Below are 21,889 nucleotides of genomic sequence, written 5' to 3'. Positions count from 1 at the left end.
GAGAGACCGTGAAAGAAAGCGATTAATTGGTGGTTGAACCTACATTTACATTGTGTGAAGGCCATTTCATGACTTTGGAGAATCACAGGCCTACTTTACAGTGCCAGTTTTACTCTGTCTGAGTCTTTTCAGAATAAGGCATGGAGAGCTGTACTTTATCAAGTAAGGCATTTCAATCCCAATTTTGTAAATACACCAAAGTACCCCCAATTCACTCACCAGTGTCAGTAGATTGTGCAATCATCTTTGTTAATCTGTTTAACCTCAGTAAGTTGGTCAGACCTGCAGCTGTAATTATTCCTGAGTCTTCATTGTTAATGGGCGATCAAACTAATCAGGTTGTGAATATCATCGATGGCGACCTCTGGTTTTTAAAAGATGGTCAGCGTCTTCCACATAAGCATTACAGAACTGTCATTGTCAATGTCATTCCAAAAATACGAGACGATTTTTGTAAACCTCCCTAGGTTGGTGTGTGTAAAATCCATGGCAATTTCCTGAAAAAAGTCACAGCACCAGTACATAAATACTCACATTGATACACCAGCAGGCCTGCATAAGTCCTTCTTTTGAGATTCTGCACTAGTTTCCTAGCAATCAAGTAACCTCAGATCAATACTCAAATACTGATTGTACCATACTAGTTTATGGAAACAATTATCCCTATTATTCTTCTCTAAAGTTGGAGCACTCACCTTTCGAAGACATATCAAAACTCCCATCTGCTTTGCAGGACTTGTGGCTCACATTAAAACCTTGTTTGATACTTTGATAATCCTACTTGGATGTGTAGCAATTTTTTTCAACTTGTTTTTGTTGAGGCTTTTACAAAATTAACAAAGTCACTACTAGCGCAGGTTAAGTTATAAGATAAAAATATGTATATGGTAAGAGCTGACCTATAAGACCTTTATAGTGAATTGAAGGAATACGTTCATTTTAACAGTCTATTGACGATTGAATTGAATAAGTGCATCACTTATTGTTCGTCCTCAGCGGGATTTTGATCAATTTTATAGGCAAAGGGTAGACTTAACAGGCATTGCTTCGCACAATGGTGAAACAGAATGTTCCCATCTAGATATGCCTTCTGACAAGAAATGATCCATTTATATGACTAAGTTGACATTGAATTTCTTCAGTAATCTCTCTTTGACATGTTGACATTCAGTAGATTTCAAGTGTATCAGGATGAAGTGTGGAGCAATGGTACATCTTGTGACTGCTTCTTGCTAATTGTTGTTTATTGTACTCCACAGATTACAGATGACGAAAAGCAATTGCTCTACGATTTCCCATGGACAAATGTGGGGAAGCTTGTATTTGTGGTGAGTACCAATCTGTCCTTGAATAAATAGTAACCCAAAATGACCCATGTGTCTCTGTTAAGATGGAGTGAAAACCGTGTTATAGGTTCTATCCACCCATGTTAGCATTTGATTGGAGGTACAACAATCTAGCACTTTCCACATTTGCATTCTGTATCACCAGAATCCTCCCTCCCCCAACCCGCCTGCTCTGTGATTACAGTTGTCCAGTGTGAATCTCCAAACCTGTAAAATCATTAGAACTCTGTAATCATAATCTCATTTGAACTGTGTAGTATTTAGTTTTGTTGTGATTAAAGTACTTTTGACGTGAAAGACACGCACTAGGCTTGATAACATATTACCATATATGCTGAATGTTGAGTTCTGTGCCCTTGTCCCGCACACTACCTACCTGAGAACAGTGGCATAGCGTGGGGGGTGCAGGGGGGGGCGGACGCACCGGGCGCAACATCTTGGAAGAGACTAAATCCACGGGTTAGGGGGCGCAAATTACTTGCCTTGCCCCGGGTTAGGGGGCGCAAATTACTTGCCTTGCCCCGGGTGCTGACAACCCACGCTACGCCACTGCCTGAGAAGCCTGTGACTGCTCGCCCCTGCCACCCTGAGGTTCAATTCTGAAAAGGGCGGTACTTACTCCAGGACACCAGTGGCATAAGAACTCAACCACCACAGTTGGGGTCCTCCTCCTCCAAATGGGGTCTGACGCAGCTGGTGGCAGCACACTCAAAGTTCTCAACTATTACCAAACACTTCTCCTTACAAAAAGACAGGCCTTTTGGCTGTGCCAATGTTTGTTTTGCTAAGTTCCTATTCCTTCACTGCTGGTCGGAGATAAAATAGAGGTTAGAGACATGGAGCCCCTTTAGTTTAAACATAGGTAACTTTACCAGGTAATACAACAGTTCCAGTCAGATTGGTATGCTTTCATGATCTTTCTAGCCCCGTCTAACAACCTTTAATTTTGGAATTGATGCTGAGCACTCAAAACCACCCACCTTCTTTTCGGTCCAGCGAACATGCACCCTTTGCAGGCCATTGGCTGGCGCCGGCTGCCCTCCTACTCATTGCGCCATTGAAAGTGAGTACTCACGCTGCTTGGTGTCCAGAGATGACTTTTCCCATCTCATGTCCACAGCTTGTAAAATTGAAGGTATAGTTACTAACTGGTAAGCAGCAGTTTACCAAGACGTACTTCTCGGTCAGAAAGATAAGCTTCTGAAGGGGAATGATGCCAGAAAGAGCTCGTCTTACCTGGAGCCTCTGGGGGTACCTCAGAATGCCTTATGCAGTATTCACCATCCACCACTGCCAAGGTAAATAAAAAAAATGGTGGCACCCTCACTTTGGCGAAATAAAGCACAATGTCACATAAATGCTGCAGAGTCGCTAAACAAAACAAATCTTGGAATTAGAGATGAGGTTTCTGGGAAATTTGCAAAACTAACTCGGCTCTAAAAACCCTAAACAAATAGCAGAAAACAGTTTGTCATCGGGTAAATGTTGATTAAGCGGAGACCCGATGCCGGGCTCTAAAACCTTCAGGGAAAATGCACGAGATCCACAGAAAATGAAGTAAGCTGACAGATCAGTAGCGCCGCTTCTGCATCCCGCTCACAAGATCTTGTCATTGGATGAGTTTTTTAAGCTGTTTGAGCGTGAAGGATAAATTATTAACTGAAGCAGAATATTCTGCTCTCGTAACACGCATTCCCCTCAGCACGGCTTGTCACCACTCGCATGGAATACAACAGTTTGACTGTTCAAAATAAAGGACTGTTCCAGAGACAAACTGTGAGCTGCAAAGCGAAGAAACTCTTAAACATTTCAGACAGGGGCAGCTCGTTCTCAGATAGTTCAAACGGCTGTATTTTTTCCTGAATTTGTGTCAAACAAATCTCTTTAATGACCCATTGTTGGGCATCTGTAAACTGATGATTTGTTTTGAAAGGATACGACTTCCACCTTTCTATTATATGTTAAAATACATTTAAGAAATCATGCATTGTAGAAGATATCTGATTTAAATTATTCTGAAATATTTGCATTTTAGACACAGTTTTTTTTTTTTAGGACCACTGAAACCCTCAGTGTGATAAAGTTGCATTTATATGCCAAAATCATAGTGTTTTCGGTTTTGAAAAACAAACCTAAGCCAAATTTCGTGAATTATGTAGAATAGTTTCATTTTGTTATGATATACATGCTGCTCTATTAGTGATATTAGCCTGTCCTGTAAACCACTTGCCTGTGTGCGAAGTGGTAAGTGCATAGTGAGGAGGGTGTGTGCTGAAGTGCAAAAAAAACCACCCTGTGCACAGCTGTCGTCCAGTCAGCACCCAAGGGCTATACCGACTGCAAGCGTTTGCTTTGCTGGAAGGCGCTCAGCGTAGATGGTTTCAAGGCACCGCATCCTCACACAGGAACCCGCCCTGACAGTAAGCCGCACATACAGTAGCCCTGCTCCCTCTTATCAGTCCACAAGCTAAACTGCAGACAGCTAATCTTTTCCTAGAAATTAGCCGAAAAGTGCAAGAAATAGGCCGCTTACAAGAGATCGGCTGCTTGCAAGAAATAGGTCAGCCTCTTTATGCGAGGATGTATATGTTGCATTGAAGTTCAGCATTCCTTCGACTTCAGACATTTGTTTTTTGTTAAAAATATATAGAGCTATATCTTTGAAAAAAGTTGTGATTTTTTCGAAAATAGACACGTATTACGAACTTTTCAAGCAGTTAGCTGAGCAGATCAGAATTTTTCAAATGTTTTAGAGACAGGACTTTTAGCAAACTAACAATTCTGGAGTCACTATGAGGCAACTCAACAAGAAACCACTTACCCTCTCCATTATTGCTTTCATCTTTTAAAACATGATGTGGCATTATTAAATTTAAAAGAATGCTTCCTAAATCAGCAACAGAAGAGCTGAGCTCTCCAGACAGGGCAATACTTAAGGGGTTTGATATTCAGTCTGACATGACTTGTGTATGAAATGTTTACTGGCAGTGCGAAGGATGGGTGCAGAGTGGAGAAGAAGCGATAAATGTTTATGAATTAGATTGCTGTCCGAGGTGATTGTGAGATGTTACCGGAAGAACGTCCTTGTTCTGCCCTGCAGCTTATCTTGGCTTCTGCTTTTAGATACCTCTCTTTTCGCAGTGTTTTTTGTTGATGATTTGTGTGTCTGTTTTTATCTCCCATTTCATGCAGGGTAAGAAATTTGAGATTTTACCTGATGGTTTGCCGTCAGCCAGGAAGCTCATTTACTACACCGGTTGTCCCATGCGCTCCCGGCACCTCTTGCAGCTGCTCAGTAACAGCCATCGCCTGTATATGAATCTGCAGCCCGTGCTGCGGCAGGTCAGGAAGCTCGAGGAGAACGAAGGTACTTGACTGACCTTCACAATAGATAAACATCATTTCAATCTGAAAAGTTGGTTTGAATCATTGAATTAATTCTAATCTGTGCTGAAACACATGCAAACACCCTTCACTTGCTTTGGTAGCTGAGTATGTAGGCAAATTATGTAGACATAAGCATAAAATATTACAACCTTTGATTTGTAAAATACCATCCAAGCCAACTTGGAGTAAGCAAAACAACTGTTAACCTGTGACTTAGTCATAATAGAGTTCATCATAATATTTTTGCCTGGGCTAGTCAGGAGCAAGGCCCCGGGTACACCTAAAACATAAATGGTTTGATGGTTGAGTTACTCTATGTAATGTGGGAGATGGATTTTTTACATATTTTCTTTAAATCTTGAGATTTGATTTCACTAATGCATGGAAAGAATGAAAGATGGAATAGAACATTACTCGCTCAGTTGTGTCTCACCCGGCTTAAGCATACATTTACCTGTTAAATCCCTTTTTGGGTTGCCTGTGCTCATCATCAGTCTGTCAATCAAGTATCAGGACCTCAATATATTATGCAGAATATTATAAAGCCTATATTTGAACGACTAAGCAAGTTGAAAAGTGAACTTAAACTCGTCTTGCGCTCTGATGAAATTGAAACTGATGCAGTTGCCTCTAAACAACCATTACTGAGGTATTGTCTGCGCTGATGAATGCAAGCATAAGACTGAGGGTGTTCTGTAATAACTGAAAGCTGAAGAATGCCAGGGCTCTTATGATGGACTGTGTAGGGTTTTAAGCATTCTTTGTAAGGTAAAGTATATCTGCACTATTCAAATAACTACAGAAGCAATACAAGCAAAGGCTTAGAAAAAAAAAAAAAAAACCTATTTAAGATAAATGTTGGCAAACAATGACGGGGGTTACAGCTTTACGCAATCCAAAAATAATTAGGGTCACCTCGGGTAAAGGGCTCTGCTGTTATTTAGGTGGGGCATTGGTTTGCATTGGTACAAGGCATCCTGGGAGTAACGCAGGTACTAAAATAAGGCAAGCATTGCAAGTGAGAAGGCCTTAATATATTATCTAAATGTAACTAATAATAAATGAGACCTTGAATCTGGTAATTATAGTCATGCTCTAGGCCACAGTGGACTACCTAGTACTCTCTTTTGATGTAATCTAGAAATTGCATATCTATCTGCCTATAACTGGATACTGGAAAAAACATATGTTGTTGCCACCCTTCATCCGATCCTTAAGTAGAACTATCCGTAAGTAGAGTGTCAAAATGATGTAGGTTTCCATAGGGTTCTCTTGTTGAATTGGGCCATTTTAGGTTTTCGGCCAGATGGTACGGCTTAACTCAAGAAATATGTCAAATAAGAACATATTGCGATTTCGTGCTTTATAGAGCAGTTTTGCCACTTTTGTGTACTGAGAACCAGACCCTCTCACAGGAATAGCTTGATTTTGCCCAGAACCTTGGACATTTTGCAGTGTTTTATGGTATTTGGCAGTAAGTGCACAAACGAGGGGAAGGGAAACTTCACTATTGCTTGTGAACCTCTGGGCTGGATTTGATCTGATAGATAATCCAGAATTGTGGCCAAAACTGAAGACTCTCTGTTTGCCACATGTATTTTTGGATTTATTGGAGATCCTGCATATTTCCAGTTGGACACAAATGCTGCTGAGACTTTGGGGAAAGGTCATAGTCGGAATCCTATTGAGGAATGACTTAAAGCAGGGCTGCCTGCTTGCTCCCTTGCTTCTCAGCATGCATTTCTGATCTGCCTAGCCAAATTGTTTTCCTTTCTTTTCTTCACATTAACACTGTAATGTATGTGGAAAATGTGGTAATGCTTCATGTAATGGTGATCATCCTAAAAAAGCAATTTAAAGCTATGGCAAAGTATTGTTTTCAGAATCATTTGTTACCAATTTGTCCTTTGTTGTTCCAGTGTCTGAACTAAAGAAATATGTAGTAAATGTGGTGAAATGGCATGGTTATATGGAGTGATGTTTTCCCCATAGGTTCATAGTGACCGAGCAACTCAAGCAATGTTCCTAAATAGTATTAGTTTCATGCAAGCAGATCTGCTGTGGCAGTATTGACATTGTAACCATGTCCTACAAAAAGCAAAATAAAAGAAAGGGATTATTAGAATTGAACTCTATCCCTTGTTTCTTGTGGGGCCTTACCACTTTGGGTAAAAAAAGAAACCGCACACCCATAAACTTTGGAAGACCTATCCATATTTCTTCTTAAGCTTGGGTGCTTTGGTTAAGTGTCAGCTTTCACCTACAATGGTTTAGTTTTTGAAGACATCTTTCAGGTATTGACTGAGAATGAGGTGAGCTTGTAGATAGCAGGTATGGAATAATATCAAAAACATCTGTCTTCTCTTCTGAATTAAATCCACTTTTTCAAACCAAGTCATATCCTACAGTTCCTAAAAGGAAAGGAAACCTTTATGTGCTGGCTGTTGAGAAAACTCCCTGGTGCATTCTCGTTGTAATGCTGATAGTCAGTCTAAAGGCCACAAATTGTTCTTTTGTACGATGCACAGGATGCTGAACTGGAGCGAGGCCAAATAGAAATGCGCGTTCTGACATTAAATGAATAGAAACAATGCTGAAGGCATGTAGGACTTACAATGGATGTAATTTGAGATTAAAACCCAACACTAACACTGCTGAGAAATAAACATCACAGAGTAATACAGTAGAAATATACAGGATCACAGAAATTAGATGTTGCTAGTTATTAGTGAGTTCTACTACCAGAAAAATACATAGCACAATTCTGCTTTTGTGCTAGAACTATGTGAAGCTGAATACATTTTGATTTTGTTTCAGTAAGAAACAGTGTCTTTGAGGTTATCATCACTTGCAAAATGTTTCACCATTTCCCAAATATCTTCTTGTATGATCACTCTTGAATGATCCCGTTAGACCAACTGGTTGTAGACTTGTATGCACGATTTGTTTTTTTCTGACCACTTTTTCATAACTAGATCAGGGGAGTGATCCAAAATGCTGATGAGCAACAGTTATTTGCCAGTTGTAACTGAAAACCACACAATGTAGTGTAATGCATGATTTTTGTTTTGCACTTTATAAAAAGCGGACCTAGGCCAAAGGCGCGCTTTATAGATAGTGTTATTGTAGAAGAAGCTCCTCAAACATAAAGTGACAGAACAGTAAGGTATGGTTAGGATGCTTGAAACCAAAGCATGTATCCGGTGTATTGCACTGCAGCACCCTTTCTTCATTTTTTTCAGATTAACATTCATATTTTCAACGTTGCATGCAGTGTTTGATCATATGAAAAGTCTGAGAGTAAAACCCAGGTCCCGGGATTCTAAAGACTATAACTTGGGGCCTGATTTAGATCTCAGCAGACAGGATACTCCCTCACAATGGTGATGGATATCCCATCCGCCGAAATATAAATCTCATAGGAAACAATGGGATTTATATTTCGGCGGATGGGATATCTGTCACTGTTGTGATGGAGTAACCAGTCGGCCAAGATCTATAAGTAGCCCTTAGTCGTTAGACCACACCTTGCCCTAATGTTACTGCCCCCTCATGTTAGTCGCGCTGGTATGAAGTGAAACCAGAGTAAAGTCATTGTATGTTAGTCACTTTAAAATGGGAAGGGAAAGATATTCACAAAAGGAGAAACAAAAGAAGCAGTTCTGGTAGATGGCAGGAGAGCACCTGGACAAACAGCCTTTCTTGTACTGGCACTCAGACCTACGTTTTATAGGCCACATTTCATAAAGTTTGAGTGCCCTGCATCAAGGTGTGAACCCTAAGCTTGGTAGGCTCTGCTAAGACCGTGGATTTCAGGGGAGATATCTGTAAGAATAAGACAGTTCTGCGATTAGGGCACATGATGGAGGGTGGATGCCACCTGCATGTATTAGCTGAATTCTGCATCATATGAGTCATCACATTCTGCTGTTCAAGCTTCGCTGACCCATCTGGAAGCTCTAGGAAGAGTGTGTTGCTGTAATACTGACATGTTGAGGCAAATTTTGATCAATCTGTATGTACGTTTGATGTGTCTTGATGATAGCGGGAGCCTTATTTCTTAAAAGTCTGAATGATTTGTCATTGAAGTGCAAAAATGAAGGCTCCCCAAATATTCCATCGCTCTTCTGAAAGTATTATTTATTCACTTTCCCCAGTATGTTGGTAATTTATTTATTGTGTCTCCAGTGTGCCTTATTATTTATACCTTCTTTGTTATTCTGGTCAGGAGCAGTGGTTTGAATGTACTGTGACCTCATCTTGTGTTCATGGTGTTTTGTAAATAGGTTGATATCATAAACATTATGTCAAGCCACAATCCCATTTTTACTGATCAGGATTTGGTGGAGTTTGATCGAAGACTAACTGCTCTAGGTGTGCAAATAGTATCTCTGGCTAAACACTCAATTTCATGAAGAAAAAGCTACTGCCATGTTACAGCAGGCTATGCTCACTTGAGTTACCTCACACACAGAAAAACCATGATGACAGCGATCATCATACAGCAAGAGCAAGTTTATGTTCCTGAACACCATTTTATCTCCCTTGGCAGCCTGTTCTACCTCTTCAAGGAAGGAACACATTTGTATTGCCTTTAAGCCATTGTCAGCATGAAGTAAGTGGCTTCAGAACCGCCAATCTAAGTTTCATACATCTTTTTCCTTACAGTAAATTTAGATGTGTAGTACGGTAGGGGTAGAGTGTAAAAATGCACATTTTACATTAATTTGTCCAAAAGCCCTCCCATTTGGACCAGAAAACCATTTTGAATCTTAGAACGTAAACTCTCTAAAATGAATCAGCTATTAATGCCATGCTATTTGTCAGCATTAAAATCTTAAAATGCTGTTCTCGTGCTATTGACATGACTAAAATCTCAGTATGGTTTTGCTGTTTAGCAAGTTTTTACTTATTCTTTTAATGGAAAAATTATGCACGCATTACTAGTATCCTTGGCTATGACACACTACAGGCAAAGTGAGAGATATGGGGAAATTATTTAATTTGCCATATGAAGAGACATTATGTATTATCACTGAAGTCATATAACAAAAGTCTCAAATGGAGCCCTTTCCTGTTGGCTGTACGTTTAATTTAAAATAAAAATTTGTTTGATTTGAAATCATATTCTTTAGTGAGTGTAATGTATCTAATTCACTTAATTATTTTGAATTTGTAGAGAAGAAGCAGTACCGAGAGTCATACATCAGCGACACTCTAGACCTGGATATGGACCAGTTGGAAAAGCGATCTCGAGCGAGTGGAAGTAGTGCAGGCAGCCTCCCTCACAAACGTCTCTCTCGCCACTCCACGGCGAGCCACAGCAGCTCCCACACTTCAGGGATCGAAGCAGATAGCAAGCAGAGAGACCTTGGGCCTGAGGACAGCTTCTCCGGGACGACAGCTCACCGCAAGCTTAAAACATGCAGCTCCATGACCAGCCATGGCAGCTCCCACACCTCAGGGGTGGAGAGTGGAGGGAAAGACAGGCTGGAGGATGATTCGCAGGATGATGGTAATCTCATGTGAAAGCCCTGAACGCTACCCCTAAGTTCAGCATCATATCTTTGCTGCATTCTCTACCAGCTTACAAAACTGTTCACCTGATATCTCTTGAGCTGAACATGGTGGGAAATCACCGATGTAAAAGGAATAATAGAATCATGCACACAACACTAATTTATTTAATATTCCAATGTAGATTGAATCTCCATTAATGTCTATTAAAATAAACTGCTTAAATAGGTACTTAAGTTAGAACCGAAGCTAACTCTATGAAGATTATGTAGGAACGCTCATGCATGACCAGGATATAACTCCTTACAAAATATTCTTTTAATAGTGGTTCATCGACAAATATTTAACTACTGGCTCAGAACTTTGTAGTGAGTGTCTTAAGCTGTTCCATATTTCATCCATCGTTGTTCTGCCAATCACCAAACAGAAATGTACTCTCCTATTGTGCTCCTGTTATACGAGGTTTAAGCACACCCATTGAAAACTACAAAGGTTCCAAATGTTGAGGATTGTGCAGCTGCAATGTGGCATTGTGAGCAAAAGGGGAATTAAATGGCTTGGTTGTTGGCCTCCCTTTAAAAGCTCACCAAGCATTATTGTCAGGGATACAGTTTGTAGGCCGAGCATAGTTGCGCGCGAGCGCTGCTTTTCTGACATGTGGGTATCTATGTAGGCTTTTAACCATGCCCACCTCACGCCCATCACTCAATCGTTTGTGGGCTTGCCTTTCAAAAATCCTTTGATGACATTGGTAAATGCTTTACATTGTCCTGCCTTGGGGCGGTTTTGTTACAGCCTTGTGGACCGACCCTGTTAAATGGATAATTGCACTTTTGCAGATATGTTTGACTGCGAGTGAAATTCTTTTTCCTTTTGTGTCTCTCCTTCACACATACGGTGGCCTAGGCCCTTTGAATTGACTTTCTTATGTCAACTGTTTTATTTTACATTTTCGATTTATGTGGCAAGAAAAGTCCAGTTAGGAATTTACAACACCAATAGCTATAACTCGAGCAAACGTAAGACCTATTGCATTGCAAATGCTTGGTTTACCTGGAAGGAGATCTAAATGGCTCTCACAACCAAATAGCTAGTGTGACACTTGTCTAAAAACCCCTTCTACTTCTTAACACATATCATTCTCTATAGAAGCAGTTGTAATAGATTTTTCATTATTCGGATCAGCCTCTTTCTTTGATTGATGGATTCCCTTGAATTCCTCCTGCATGACCTACAGATCTGGGTCTGGGAAGTATGGGCTTTTGTACAAGTAGCTAAACTGATCAAATAATTTCAGCCAAAAAAGTTCTTCCTGTATGTCCACCTCTTAGAGATCCATAATGCTGGCATGCGAAAATTGCTAGCTTTGTATCAAATGTTAGCCCATTTTGCAAAATTGTTCCTGTTCAAATTTCCAATATAGTGCAAGGTAGAGATGACAGAATAATTACTCACCAATTTATTGTATTTGATAATCCTCTAAATCCAATGAAAAGAGCGCTACCCCCCTGCACCAGTACCGGTGTTACAACAAAGAAGTTGAGATTCATTTATGAGTAATAAGCTTACTGTTGGAAGGGGTAAGATAATACTCCCTTCCTCCAATCCCTAAGAATAGGTTATCATAAAAATATATATATCTTTCTTTAAAACCACCAATGTGCAAGGCACAGGGTAGTGAGCAAGAATACTGTGGCCATTGCTACTTATTATTTCTCTTTCATTTGGATTAAGTTGGCTAATACTATGGAAAGTATGATAATTGCATAATTTGCGAGCACATTAGATGGTTCAGTGATGTCAGTGCTCAGTACTGTCCTGATGGTGATGTGCAGGTTAGGAGTTTAAATTCCAGAAAAGTAAACTAAGCCTTCAATCCACCAGAGATTGGTAATTTGAGCACCTTTGAATCGGTAATAGCAACAATTATAATTTCCAGTGCTTAGAAACAGAAGCACAATCTGAAGAAGTATATAAAAACACTGTTATTATGCTTAAAGATATTGCTTCTGTCCCTGCAAAAATATCCTATTGTGTTTTTTGGGTGCTCATCATGAGTTCACATAAGTGCACGAAAACATAACCCTGTGTTTTAAGGCTGCACTTATGACTGGAAGGCAAAAGCAAATGCCATAATAACGTAGTAGCAATTTTAAGCCACCAATTGTAGTGCCTGCCATTTAAAAAATAATAATTTGGAACATTTTCTTAAGAAAATGCCCGACATCCACTGGAAATTAGCAGCTGTGTAAAGGAAAAAAACCCGTGCAGGAGGGGCTGGAATTAAGAGATTATCCCTTTCGCGATTTTCTGGAAGTCAATTTTCCTTTAGGACCACAGGATTGAAGTTCACATCTATTTAAACGGATTTGCTGTTAAAATGACACAAACCCGGGGACGGCAGGGAAGGAGTAGTGTTGTGAAGGTAAGAATCGCAGCTTCTCCAGAGACTTTGTGCAGAGTGGCACGGATTTCTAGGCCGACCAGATTTAGGAGGCGTATGAAATGCATTCCGATTTCATATTCAGGTCATGATTTACCTAAATCAAGGTGATTATTGGTACAAAGAAAAGGCAGTTGCCTGTTTTCTTTCAGGGATACCAATAAAGTGCACAAGAACGTCACAAATGTAAATGTTTGAAGGAAAGTTGCAGTTGTTGCCGTGATTCAAACCTTGTCGTTTTTTAATTCAAAACTCTAAATTATACTGAAAATATAAACTGAATCATTGATCACTTAAGGCCTCCTTTAGCTTTTATGTCTGAATTGCAAAAACGGTATAAAACTATTAGTGGTCTTTAAACTTTCTACAACTTTGAAGCTGAATTCTATCCTATTGAAAGATGAGGGAGTCTCACAGGATGTACTAAACTGTGGTGCTTAGAAGGATCTTTAATTTGAATGGGTTTGTCTGTATATACGATGTGGCTGTGCCACTCTATAGATGTGTAGTGTTCTTGGTGAGAAGACTGATAGTGTAATAATTTGATTGGGTTATGCTTGTGTCTTCCTGTACTGCAACTGCGACAGTTGTTTTATACAGACAGTCTTCACTAAGTGGTATAGAATGAATGAAATGCGACTTTTAAAGAGCATGGCTCCTCCAAGGAGTGTCATGGCGCTGCGCTCATCAGCACCTTACAGAATACAATCGGACCATCTATTGTTTAAAAAGCCAGGTTTTCAGCTTTTTTTTCAACAGCAGCATTCATCGACTGAGCGTATCTCAAGGGGGAGTTTATTCCATGCAGATGGCCCTAGGTGGGAAGAAGCACGTCCCCCAGCTCTAGTGCAGTGAATCCTAGGGCTCCTCGCCGGAAAGATGTTAGCTGACTGCAGATTTCTAGAGGGGGTGTAAAAGCTGTTTCTTTTCCTAAGGTAGCCTGCACTTGTATGATGAAGTGCCTTATGGACCATAACTACTGTTTTAAACAGGATTCTCTTCATTATTGGGAGCCAGTGAAGGGTGCGTAGATGCGGGGACACATGGTTTCTCAGAAGAATACAGGCTGCTGTGGTCTGAACCATCTGATATCTGTTAAACAGGTAGTCAGGAAATCCCACAAATAGGGCATTTCCATAGTCCAGCCTTGAGGTTGTAAGTGCATGACTTCCTTCAAAATGAGGGGAAATGCAGGAACTTTTTTTAGCATACTCTGTAGCCCAAAACATATGCCTACGGCAGACTTAATTTGTCATTGGAAGGAAAGACAGTTGTTAACTTTGACACCCAGGTTCTCAACTATTCCCTCCCTGAGGGCCTGGGGGAGGTGTCTTCCGGCCAAACGGTCTGCCATGTTCCCAGGGAATTATGACCTTTGAATAGTACTTCGGTTTTATCTGCAGTACTTTTTAGTTGATGTGTGGTCAACTTGTAAAATACGGCTGTTAGCCAGATTTGGATGGATTCTCCCTCAATCTATTCTTCTCTCCCACAGGAGCACAGCACCTGATTGTCGTCAGCATATGAGATCACTTTTGCCCCCAAGGCTTCCACCAGTTTGGCTAGTGGGGTAAGATACACATTAAAGAGTGTGGAACTCAAAGCCAGGCCCTGAGGCACCCCCACTGTCACCTGAAGAAAAAGGAGGAACTCATATTTCCTGTTTTTTGTCCACCAAAAAGTGGGCTAGCCAGTCCAAGGCTTATCCACCTATCCCGATGGATTGGAGACATATTAGAAGGGTGGATTGGCGGACCGTATCAGAGGCCACTCTCGGGTCTAACATAATCAGCACTGCCTTCCCCCCAGAATCCAGGGTGCCTCAGATATATCCTACAACTTCAATTAACGCCGTTTCCATACTGAAGTTAGGTCTAAAGCCGGACTGGCTAAAATGGAGCAGATTATTGATTTCGAGGTACTGGGAAAGCCTGTTGATTTACAAACTTTTGCAGTACTTTTGACAGGGTCGGGTAGGAAGGAATTGGCCGATAATTAGGCTGCTGACAAGGATGTCTCTTTATATGTATTGACAGCCAAGAACATTTCCTTAACTAGAATGCAGTGTGAGGCCATGTGGTAACTGCATCAGGCCTGAATTCAGAAGGTCCTTCATGTAATCATGTGTGGAATGACCTACTAACGAAAAATCTGTCATTGGAATGCTACCCTATGTCAATGACCTTAGGTCGCACTAGACAACAATCTTTGAGCCTTATTCACAGACCTCCCTTGGTAAGAGTCAGAAGTTATAAACTTACCCACAGAGGCAAAAACTTACATTTTGAGTAAATCTCTGCCCTTGTAAATGCTTGCATTTCATTATGCATGCTACACGTAGATGCACAAATTCCTTTGTGAACGACACAGTTATTTTTCCAGGCATTTGTTGATTCTACTATATTCAAACATTTAAATGTATATGCTGAACATCTACTTGAGTCTGCCATGGCATAGTCAAGTTAGTATCGGATGCTATTGAACCACCCATTTAGTATACATGAGCTGAGCGCATTGACTTCGGATTGCATCTATGCAAACACACCAGTATGAGATTGTCCAGTTTTTCAGTGGGTTTACTTTAAGCAATTGTGGTACATAATGAGCAGATTTAGGATTCAAAGGTTGTTATACAAAGTTACTATAGACTCACATCCTGTATTTCACATCCAGCGGGACATCTACGAAACATAATAAAACAATCTTTTGTTCAAACAAATAAGATAGTTGTAGTTAAAGTGGCAGATGTTACCTCTGTTTGTGCCATTTTGAAAATAATTTCTAGAGTTGCGTTGTATGTGCTAAATAGTTGACTGGACTTTGTTTCCCTTCTGCCTCAGAAATAGAAATGCTGGTGGACGACCCCACAGACCTTGATTCAATACCGGATGAGGCCTTAGATGTCAGCCCAGACCTGTGTATCTACATCACAGAGGATATGCTCATATCGCGGCAGCTGAACGGACACTCTGGTAAGCTGTTGTGAATAAAATCTCTGCCCATCTAAAAAAAAAAGCCTTACCCCCATCATGATCAGTCTTTGCAGTGTAAGATAATGGCTGCCAGACCCTTCTTGCTCAACACAGAATATATCGGATTGTACTTTTAATGTAGTCAGTGTAGGGGTAATTCAGCTATTTTAATAATTAACCCACCTCCCCAAAAACAAATATGCTCAGCTCGCCACACCGGTGCTGGTTGTCACTTTTTTTAAAGCCACAGTGAGATTTAAAAATCACTTTGACAGTGCTTTGGTGACGCTCGTAGGCTTGCAGTGAGAGTTCCAAGAATTGCCATGGTGCTGCTTCTAGTTGATATTTTCCCTGTTAATTTATCATGTATGACAGGAGGCGGCAGGATGATCACTTCCTGTCATGGCTAGTACAGAACTGGTACTAAAGCACTTTGAAGACTGGATTTTAAAGCTTTAAAAGACTTAAAAAAAGATCATCTCAGCGAGTTCGTTATAGAAGGAGCTATGCAAATTTTTATAATAAATTCATCTGGAGTTCTACTTTCGATGTTTTGCTATAAAAGTGGTCACAAGGAAATGTAATAAATGATGTTTTCTGGAGGGCATGTATATGACATTTTCTCCAAATTATGCAGCTTATAAGGATTGAAGTACTGGTATCATTTTTAAGTGCAGTTTCTTATGGTCTCCACACGTTTATGGATTTTGTTTTTTGAAATTTTATTTAAGATGCTGCCTTTATATTTTTTTGAATTTCTCAAACGTTCCAATTTAAACATCTGGCCTTTGCATAGAATCATTTAAAAAAAAAAAAATTGTTTAAACTGAATAAGGCACAAGTGTATCTAGTAAAGTGGATTAAGTAAAGCAGTTTGGAAAAAGGTTGCGACAAGAAAAGGGCAGGATCAGGAAAGGAGGTCATTATTTTTTGAAGAAGTGGATTAGCTATTTTCAGTAAAGGCTTTCAAGATTTTTTAACTTCTGTATTCCTCCTCCAATGAAAACCTACTTCACCAGAACTCACTTTAATCAAAATCCCTTATTCAAAAACCTGTTCGATATAGGAGAGTCGTGGCGATATATGCAAGGATCTCATATGAAATATATTCCTTGTATATTTTACATTTTAGAGGGACATGTGTTTCGTAGCTGTTGGTCTTCTCTGTTTACTTTCAACTTGACTGTTATGCGGATTCCAGTTCCCTTCTAAATTTTTTAATTTGTATTTTCTGTTCAGGTACAGAGGAACTTTTCTCAATATTTTCATTACTTTTGTAAGAAGCCTATCATGGACTTTATGACGGACCAACACTGATTTCCCTAAAGTTATGGCATTATTTCTGTATCCTCCCTTGTACTTGTATTACAAGTAGTTGCATTTTGGGTTGGTGTACCCACAGCAGGAGGTCACATGATGAAGCTCTGTAGCTCTTTCCAATCAATCTAACATTGTCATTCTTCAGTTCCTTATTACCCCCACCTCAAACCTTAGTTCAGAAAAAGAAAGGTGATAGCTTTTTCTAGTGTCATTCTATTAAATAACTAGCTGGTGTGATGTCTCGTGGGTGCTGTATGTGTGTGTGTAGGTGGTGGTGCGGGGGAGAGGGTGGATGCAAGCGACCAATGAATTGCTTTTGCCATTTGAACAATCAATAAATAGTGCAGGAAAAAGTCAAACTGTTACATTTTCTGTCGTTATACTTTGAGGAGCGTTTGCTGAGATTAGCCGGGACATCTGGCATTTCAAAGCTCCTCCCCTGCGGCTTCATCCATTGAGAGAGAGCAAAAATGTGTTTCTAATACACCATGGAAATAAATTATTGTGGTGTAGCAAGGTGTGAGCAATTTCCCCGTTCTCCCGGCCTAATCTCTACCTAAGGAGCCTAGAGACACGAACTTTAATATTGCACAGTATACACATTACCATTAATGGCACATTATAGTTGGCCCCAGGTGGGTTAGCCATGGGTTGAGCATCACTCACGCAGGCAATATTACAGTCACCAAAGTCTCACATCAAGTCATCAGCAAATAGTTCCTCGTGACTGAATCCACTGCAAATATATGCTTGTAATGCTGTTATACTTTTTCAACAGGATTACGTTTGTATGCTTTTAAAAAAAGACATGTTTTCACAGATGTTTGATCACGACAGATCATAATTTAAAAAAAATATATTAACTGAACGAATTTGGCACAGTTCGGGTGTGTCTCAAAGGTTTTTGACATTCCCATGGTTGCCAAGTGTTACATAACTTTAACTATTTATCCTTTGAGATATTGTTTCTCAGCTAAGAGCATGCTGTTTGTTTATGTGTTCACTTCACTTGGATCATTAAGTTATTGAAGTTTTAGATTGAATATTTTGATTAAATATTGTTCTGTAACTACAATAGCAAAAGGTATATGCTGGTTGTTGCCCTTTGTTTTTTTAGGTAAACAAAATATAATGTTTTTTTTTAAAAAGAAATAAAAACGACAGCTACTCCAAAGAGTAAGAACAAGATTTGAAAGGGATGGAACCTGTATACAATAGGAATATAATTAATCACAAATATATATTTGCTTAGCGTCCCATCCAGACATACAAGAACCCCTTGCCCTAGTAACCTTCAGCTTCAAAATGCAGTTATTGCACCATACCAGCAGAATTTCTGCATCCAGAAGTGCACCTAAATCTCACCAGTCCAGATCCTTTGAGTCACGATTGGAATGTTACGTTTGCAAACTGCTTATTTTTCATCCCTACATTTAATTAGGTGTCTAGAATTGTTTTTCAATAGATAGATACATTGTTTATCTGGTTAAAACAAATACTTAAAATCATATTAATCCGTATGTGTTACAGTTTTGAAACTTAATGCGCAGTGCATGGTACATAATATAGGAAAGCATTATCAGATTCCACATATCCATTCAATGATTAGGTCCTGGAGACACATGAGGTCAAGAGGTCCACAATTTTCCAAGGTTATGGCCAGGCCCCTCGCATCTTGACAATACTGCTTAAAAAATGACCCATGTATACACAGGTACGAAACTCCCCCAGCATAAAAAAGGGAAAAACATTGCAGGCCTTATTTGCTTGAAATCAGCCGCTTTTAAAACAGGTACCAAAAACTTTTTCCTAGGGAAAGTGTATGGAGAACAAAACATTACAACAGGGGTGATGGTCTGAGCTGAGATAATATCACACTCACATGGGCCTAAGATGCCATTGGCAGTCCAGCCTTTGGGAAAGCTGATTAGTGGGAGAAAATAATTCATGCTGAAAGCTGGCGGTGGTAAACATTATTAACCCCGGTCAGGGACTGTTTGATGGAGTTAACAGTTTTTGCCAAACATTATGCCCGAACAGCTGGTTTTCTCATTTTTACCCCTTCCCTGGCAACAGAGGCGTTGTAGAAAATTATTTTTGACCCATTATGAATCAGCCTTGACAATGTCTTCGGGATGTATAAATATGCTGGGGCAACCCGGGCTGTTATTTCAGACTTGATATAACTCAACTAGGGAATAGCTTTAGAGTTGCCCAAGGAAAGACAGTCCCTGACTATCGGCATATTAAGACTTGACTGACACTTGCACTATATTTAGAGCCAACATAGTAGGGGGACTGGGTTTAAAGGTGACCGAGATGTATCTGACACCAAGTTCCTCATGCACAGCAAATGTGAAGGAGGTTTAAGGTACCCGCAGCAGTTGCCTAACAATCTTGTGTTCCTCTAGCTGAACAGGGCCACAGTCCTTTACCGCCAGATGTCACTACCATAACAGGTTGCAGGAACACACTTAGCTTTGTAAATGTGGATCAAAGCTTTTATAGGTTTCCTACCCACTGTTAAACTTAAGTCAAGGACTGAACGACATAGTCTACTAGTGTGAGCCTTTTCGAGAGGAAGGCGGGGCCCCAGGAAAAATTGTCATCAAACAAAATGGCCAAGTAGGTAACAGAGCAAACTTAGGTGCTCTTATCATTGAGGCAAAAATGGCTTTTTGTTTTGACTGGTGTGGCACCCGCAGCCATCACAAAGGATTTGGAGGTGTTCACAGAGAGATTCAGGCCCTCCATAAACTCAACATAAGAGTTGAGGAATCGTTAAAGTACTAGTGCCGTCCTAAGGCATTGTCTGGATATAAAAAAACTTGTAGTGCTCAGGTACCTGTCCATGGGAGGGGGGGGGGCACCTTTTACTTTCAGTATTAATGGTGAATAGAATGGGGGGCCAAATGCATCCCTGTCTGACTCCTTTGTTGATAACGGAATCATTTGGTTCAAGCACTATCCTCCCTGAATCTGACTGAGGCGGACATGTCCATATAGATGTCTGCCAGAAAGTAAGACCAGGGTTTGCTCCACACTTAAGGACAACAGCAAGGACCATAACTTTAAACGATTCATCCAATCAAGGGCCAAAAAGAGGTCCATAAAACTCCCCAAAAATGTGCCCCTTATAGCCTCCCAACCAGACAGCCTGTTAAGGACCACTGCTGCAGAACCGTGACAGTAGTGTCAATAAGCGGTATGGGCCCATGACATTTTGGTTCCCCCCCTTTCCCGATCACCCATCCTGAATACTGGCACGATGATGGATTGAGACCAAGACCTGGGGGGGCAATTGACACAGCAGTGTTTAAGATATTAGTCAACAAAGGCGCTCAGATAACTGTGTCACTCTTGAAGAGGTTGGCTTGGACGGCATCTGGGCCAGGAGCCCTATTACAGGCTAAACGTCTGATAGCACAAGTAACTTCTGAAATACAGAATGAAAGGCAAAGGGCACTAATATCTTTTGTACCAATATAAGGGACCCTAACATCCTTCATACCAGTGTTTGGGGTAGCTAGCTCAGAACTGTCTCAATGGAATACATTTGAGAGAAATGATTGTACCATTTATCTTATCTGTTTCAGTGGACAAATTGGACATAGTATTATCAGCTAGGAAAGGGTGATTTAATAATCTCCAGAATGCTGCACAATTGTTAGAATGACTAGCAGAGGCTAGCTGCTCCCAGGTGCCATCATTAAGGGATTATTTTCTCTACTTCAACACCGTGTAGTGGGTTCTTAGGCCCTGCATCTCCTCTGGTTTCTCAGACAGCGTTTGAGGGATACCTTTAAGGCATGGTGAGCTGTAGAACATGCCTTGTTAAACCACCAGGGTGTGGAAGCCTCAGTAAGGGCGAGTGTCACCCCTGCAGAAAATGCAAAAAAAGCAGTTAGAACATCCATAGCGGGGAGGTCAGGGTTGAGGCAGCATTCTCACTCAGGGCACAGCTGCCTAATCAGAGTCTGCCTTGATCCTTAGGAATCAGGTGTTGCAGAGTAGAGACCGAGGAGACGGGGCACTGACACTGATATTTTAAGACTAACACTAAGGGATTATGATCACTCCAACCCGTCCATTTAGTCTGGTAATCCCCCAAGTAACTGGAGAGTGGAAGGGACATCAGGAAATGACCCACAATGTCTATGAATAAGATTAGCCCCTTATCTTACATGTCTTTTGGTTACCATACTGCTGCAGGTAACCTCCCTACTGTAGCACCACCCTCCATTTACTGTGCAGTACCCAGATGAGAACACTGCTGTATGATCAAAACAGTTGCGGCGTGGGGAGGTTGGGTGGGAGTCAAGGGGGGCAAAGGGTTTCTAACTAGTGACCACAGGTCAAGGCAGAGTATTGCAGCGCTCCAGTGCAAACTGATTACCAAGAGATGTGTCCCACAGATGTAAATCATGTAATTCACTGTGCCTCCCTGGGTGAGCAGGGCTCCAATGCATGCCCAGAGTCTTTACAACAAATGACTGTCCAACAATAGACCATGAATAAAGACTGGCCGAACTTGTAGTTGTTGTGTACAGCATTTTATTTATTTCCAACTTTTACATTAGGTACAATTTATTTCTCTGTTATCCTCCAACTCGTTTGATTTTTAAAAAGCTGTTCTTCTGGTGTCTTTAATTCTTTGGGTAACATTTCTAAGTACTCAGATACTTACGGGGACTAGGTAAAAACTGTATTATTGTCTTCAGATTCTTCTCAATTTATAAGCTAGGCTTAATTTCAGAGGATGCTTATTCTTTCAGCCCTGCACAAATGCCAGGTTACATGCCTCTAACATAATGTACTGCTTTGCAGTATAATATCATTTACAGATAGTAGTGGGTTTACCATGGTTACGTAAGAGCTAGCATACATATGGATCGTAACAGTTG

At 40.5% G+C, this 21,889-nt stretch overlaps 1 protein-coding gene across 4 annotated transcripts in view; it reads left to right on the top strand.

The window, feature by feature from the left end:
* Positions 1-21,889, top strand: part of FRMD6 (FERM domain containing 6) — an 802,352-nt gene that overhangs the window by 755,553 nt on the left and 24,910 nt on the right. For all 4 annotated transcript variants that reach the window (XM_069208645.1, XM_069208646.1, XM_069208647.1 and 1 more), the window contains 4 exons: positions 1,260-1,328; positions 4,539-4,713; positions 9,913-10,248; positions 15,534-15,665. In XM_069208645.1, the coding sequence (XP_069064746.1) occupies positions 1,260-1,328; positions 4,539-4,713; positions 9,913-10,248; positions 15,534-15,665 (712 nt within the window). The remainder of the gene's footprint in view (positions 1-1,259; positions 1,329-4,538; positions 4,714-9,912; positions 10,249-15,533; positions 15,666-21,889) is intronic.

The sequence above is a fragment of the Pleurodeles waltl genome, chromosome 9, assembly GCF_031143425.1.
Source record: "Pleurodeles waltl isolate 20211129_DDA chromosome 9, aPleWal1.hap1.20221129, whole genome shotgun sequence".
NCBI lineage: Eukaryota > Metazoa > Chordata > Amphibia > Caudata > Salamandridae > Pleurodeles > Pleurodeles waltl.
Note: the sequence above shows the minus strand (reverse complement) of the source record. Positions and strands in the feature narration are given on the sequence as shown.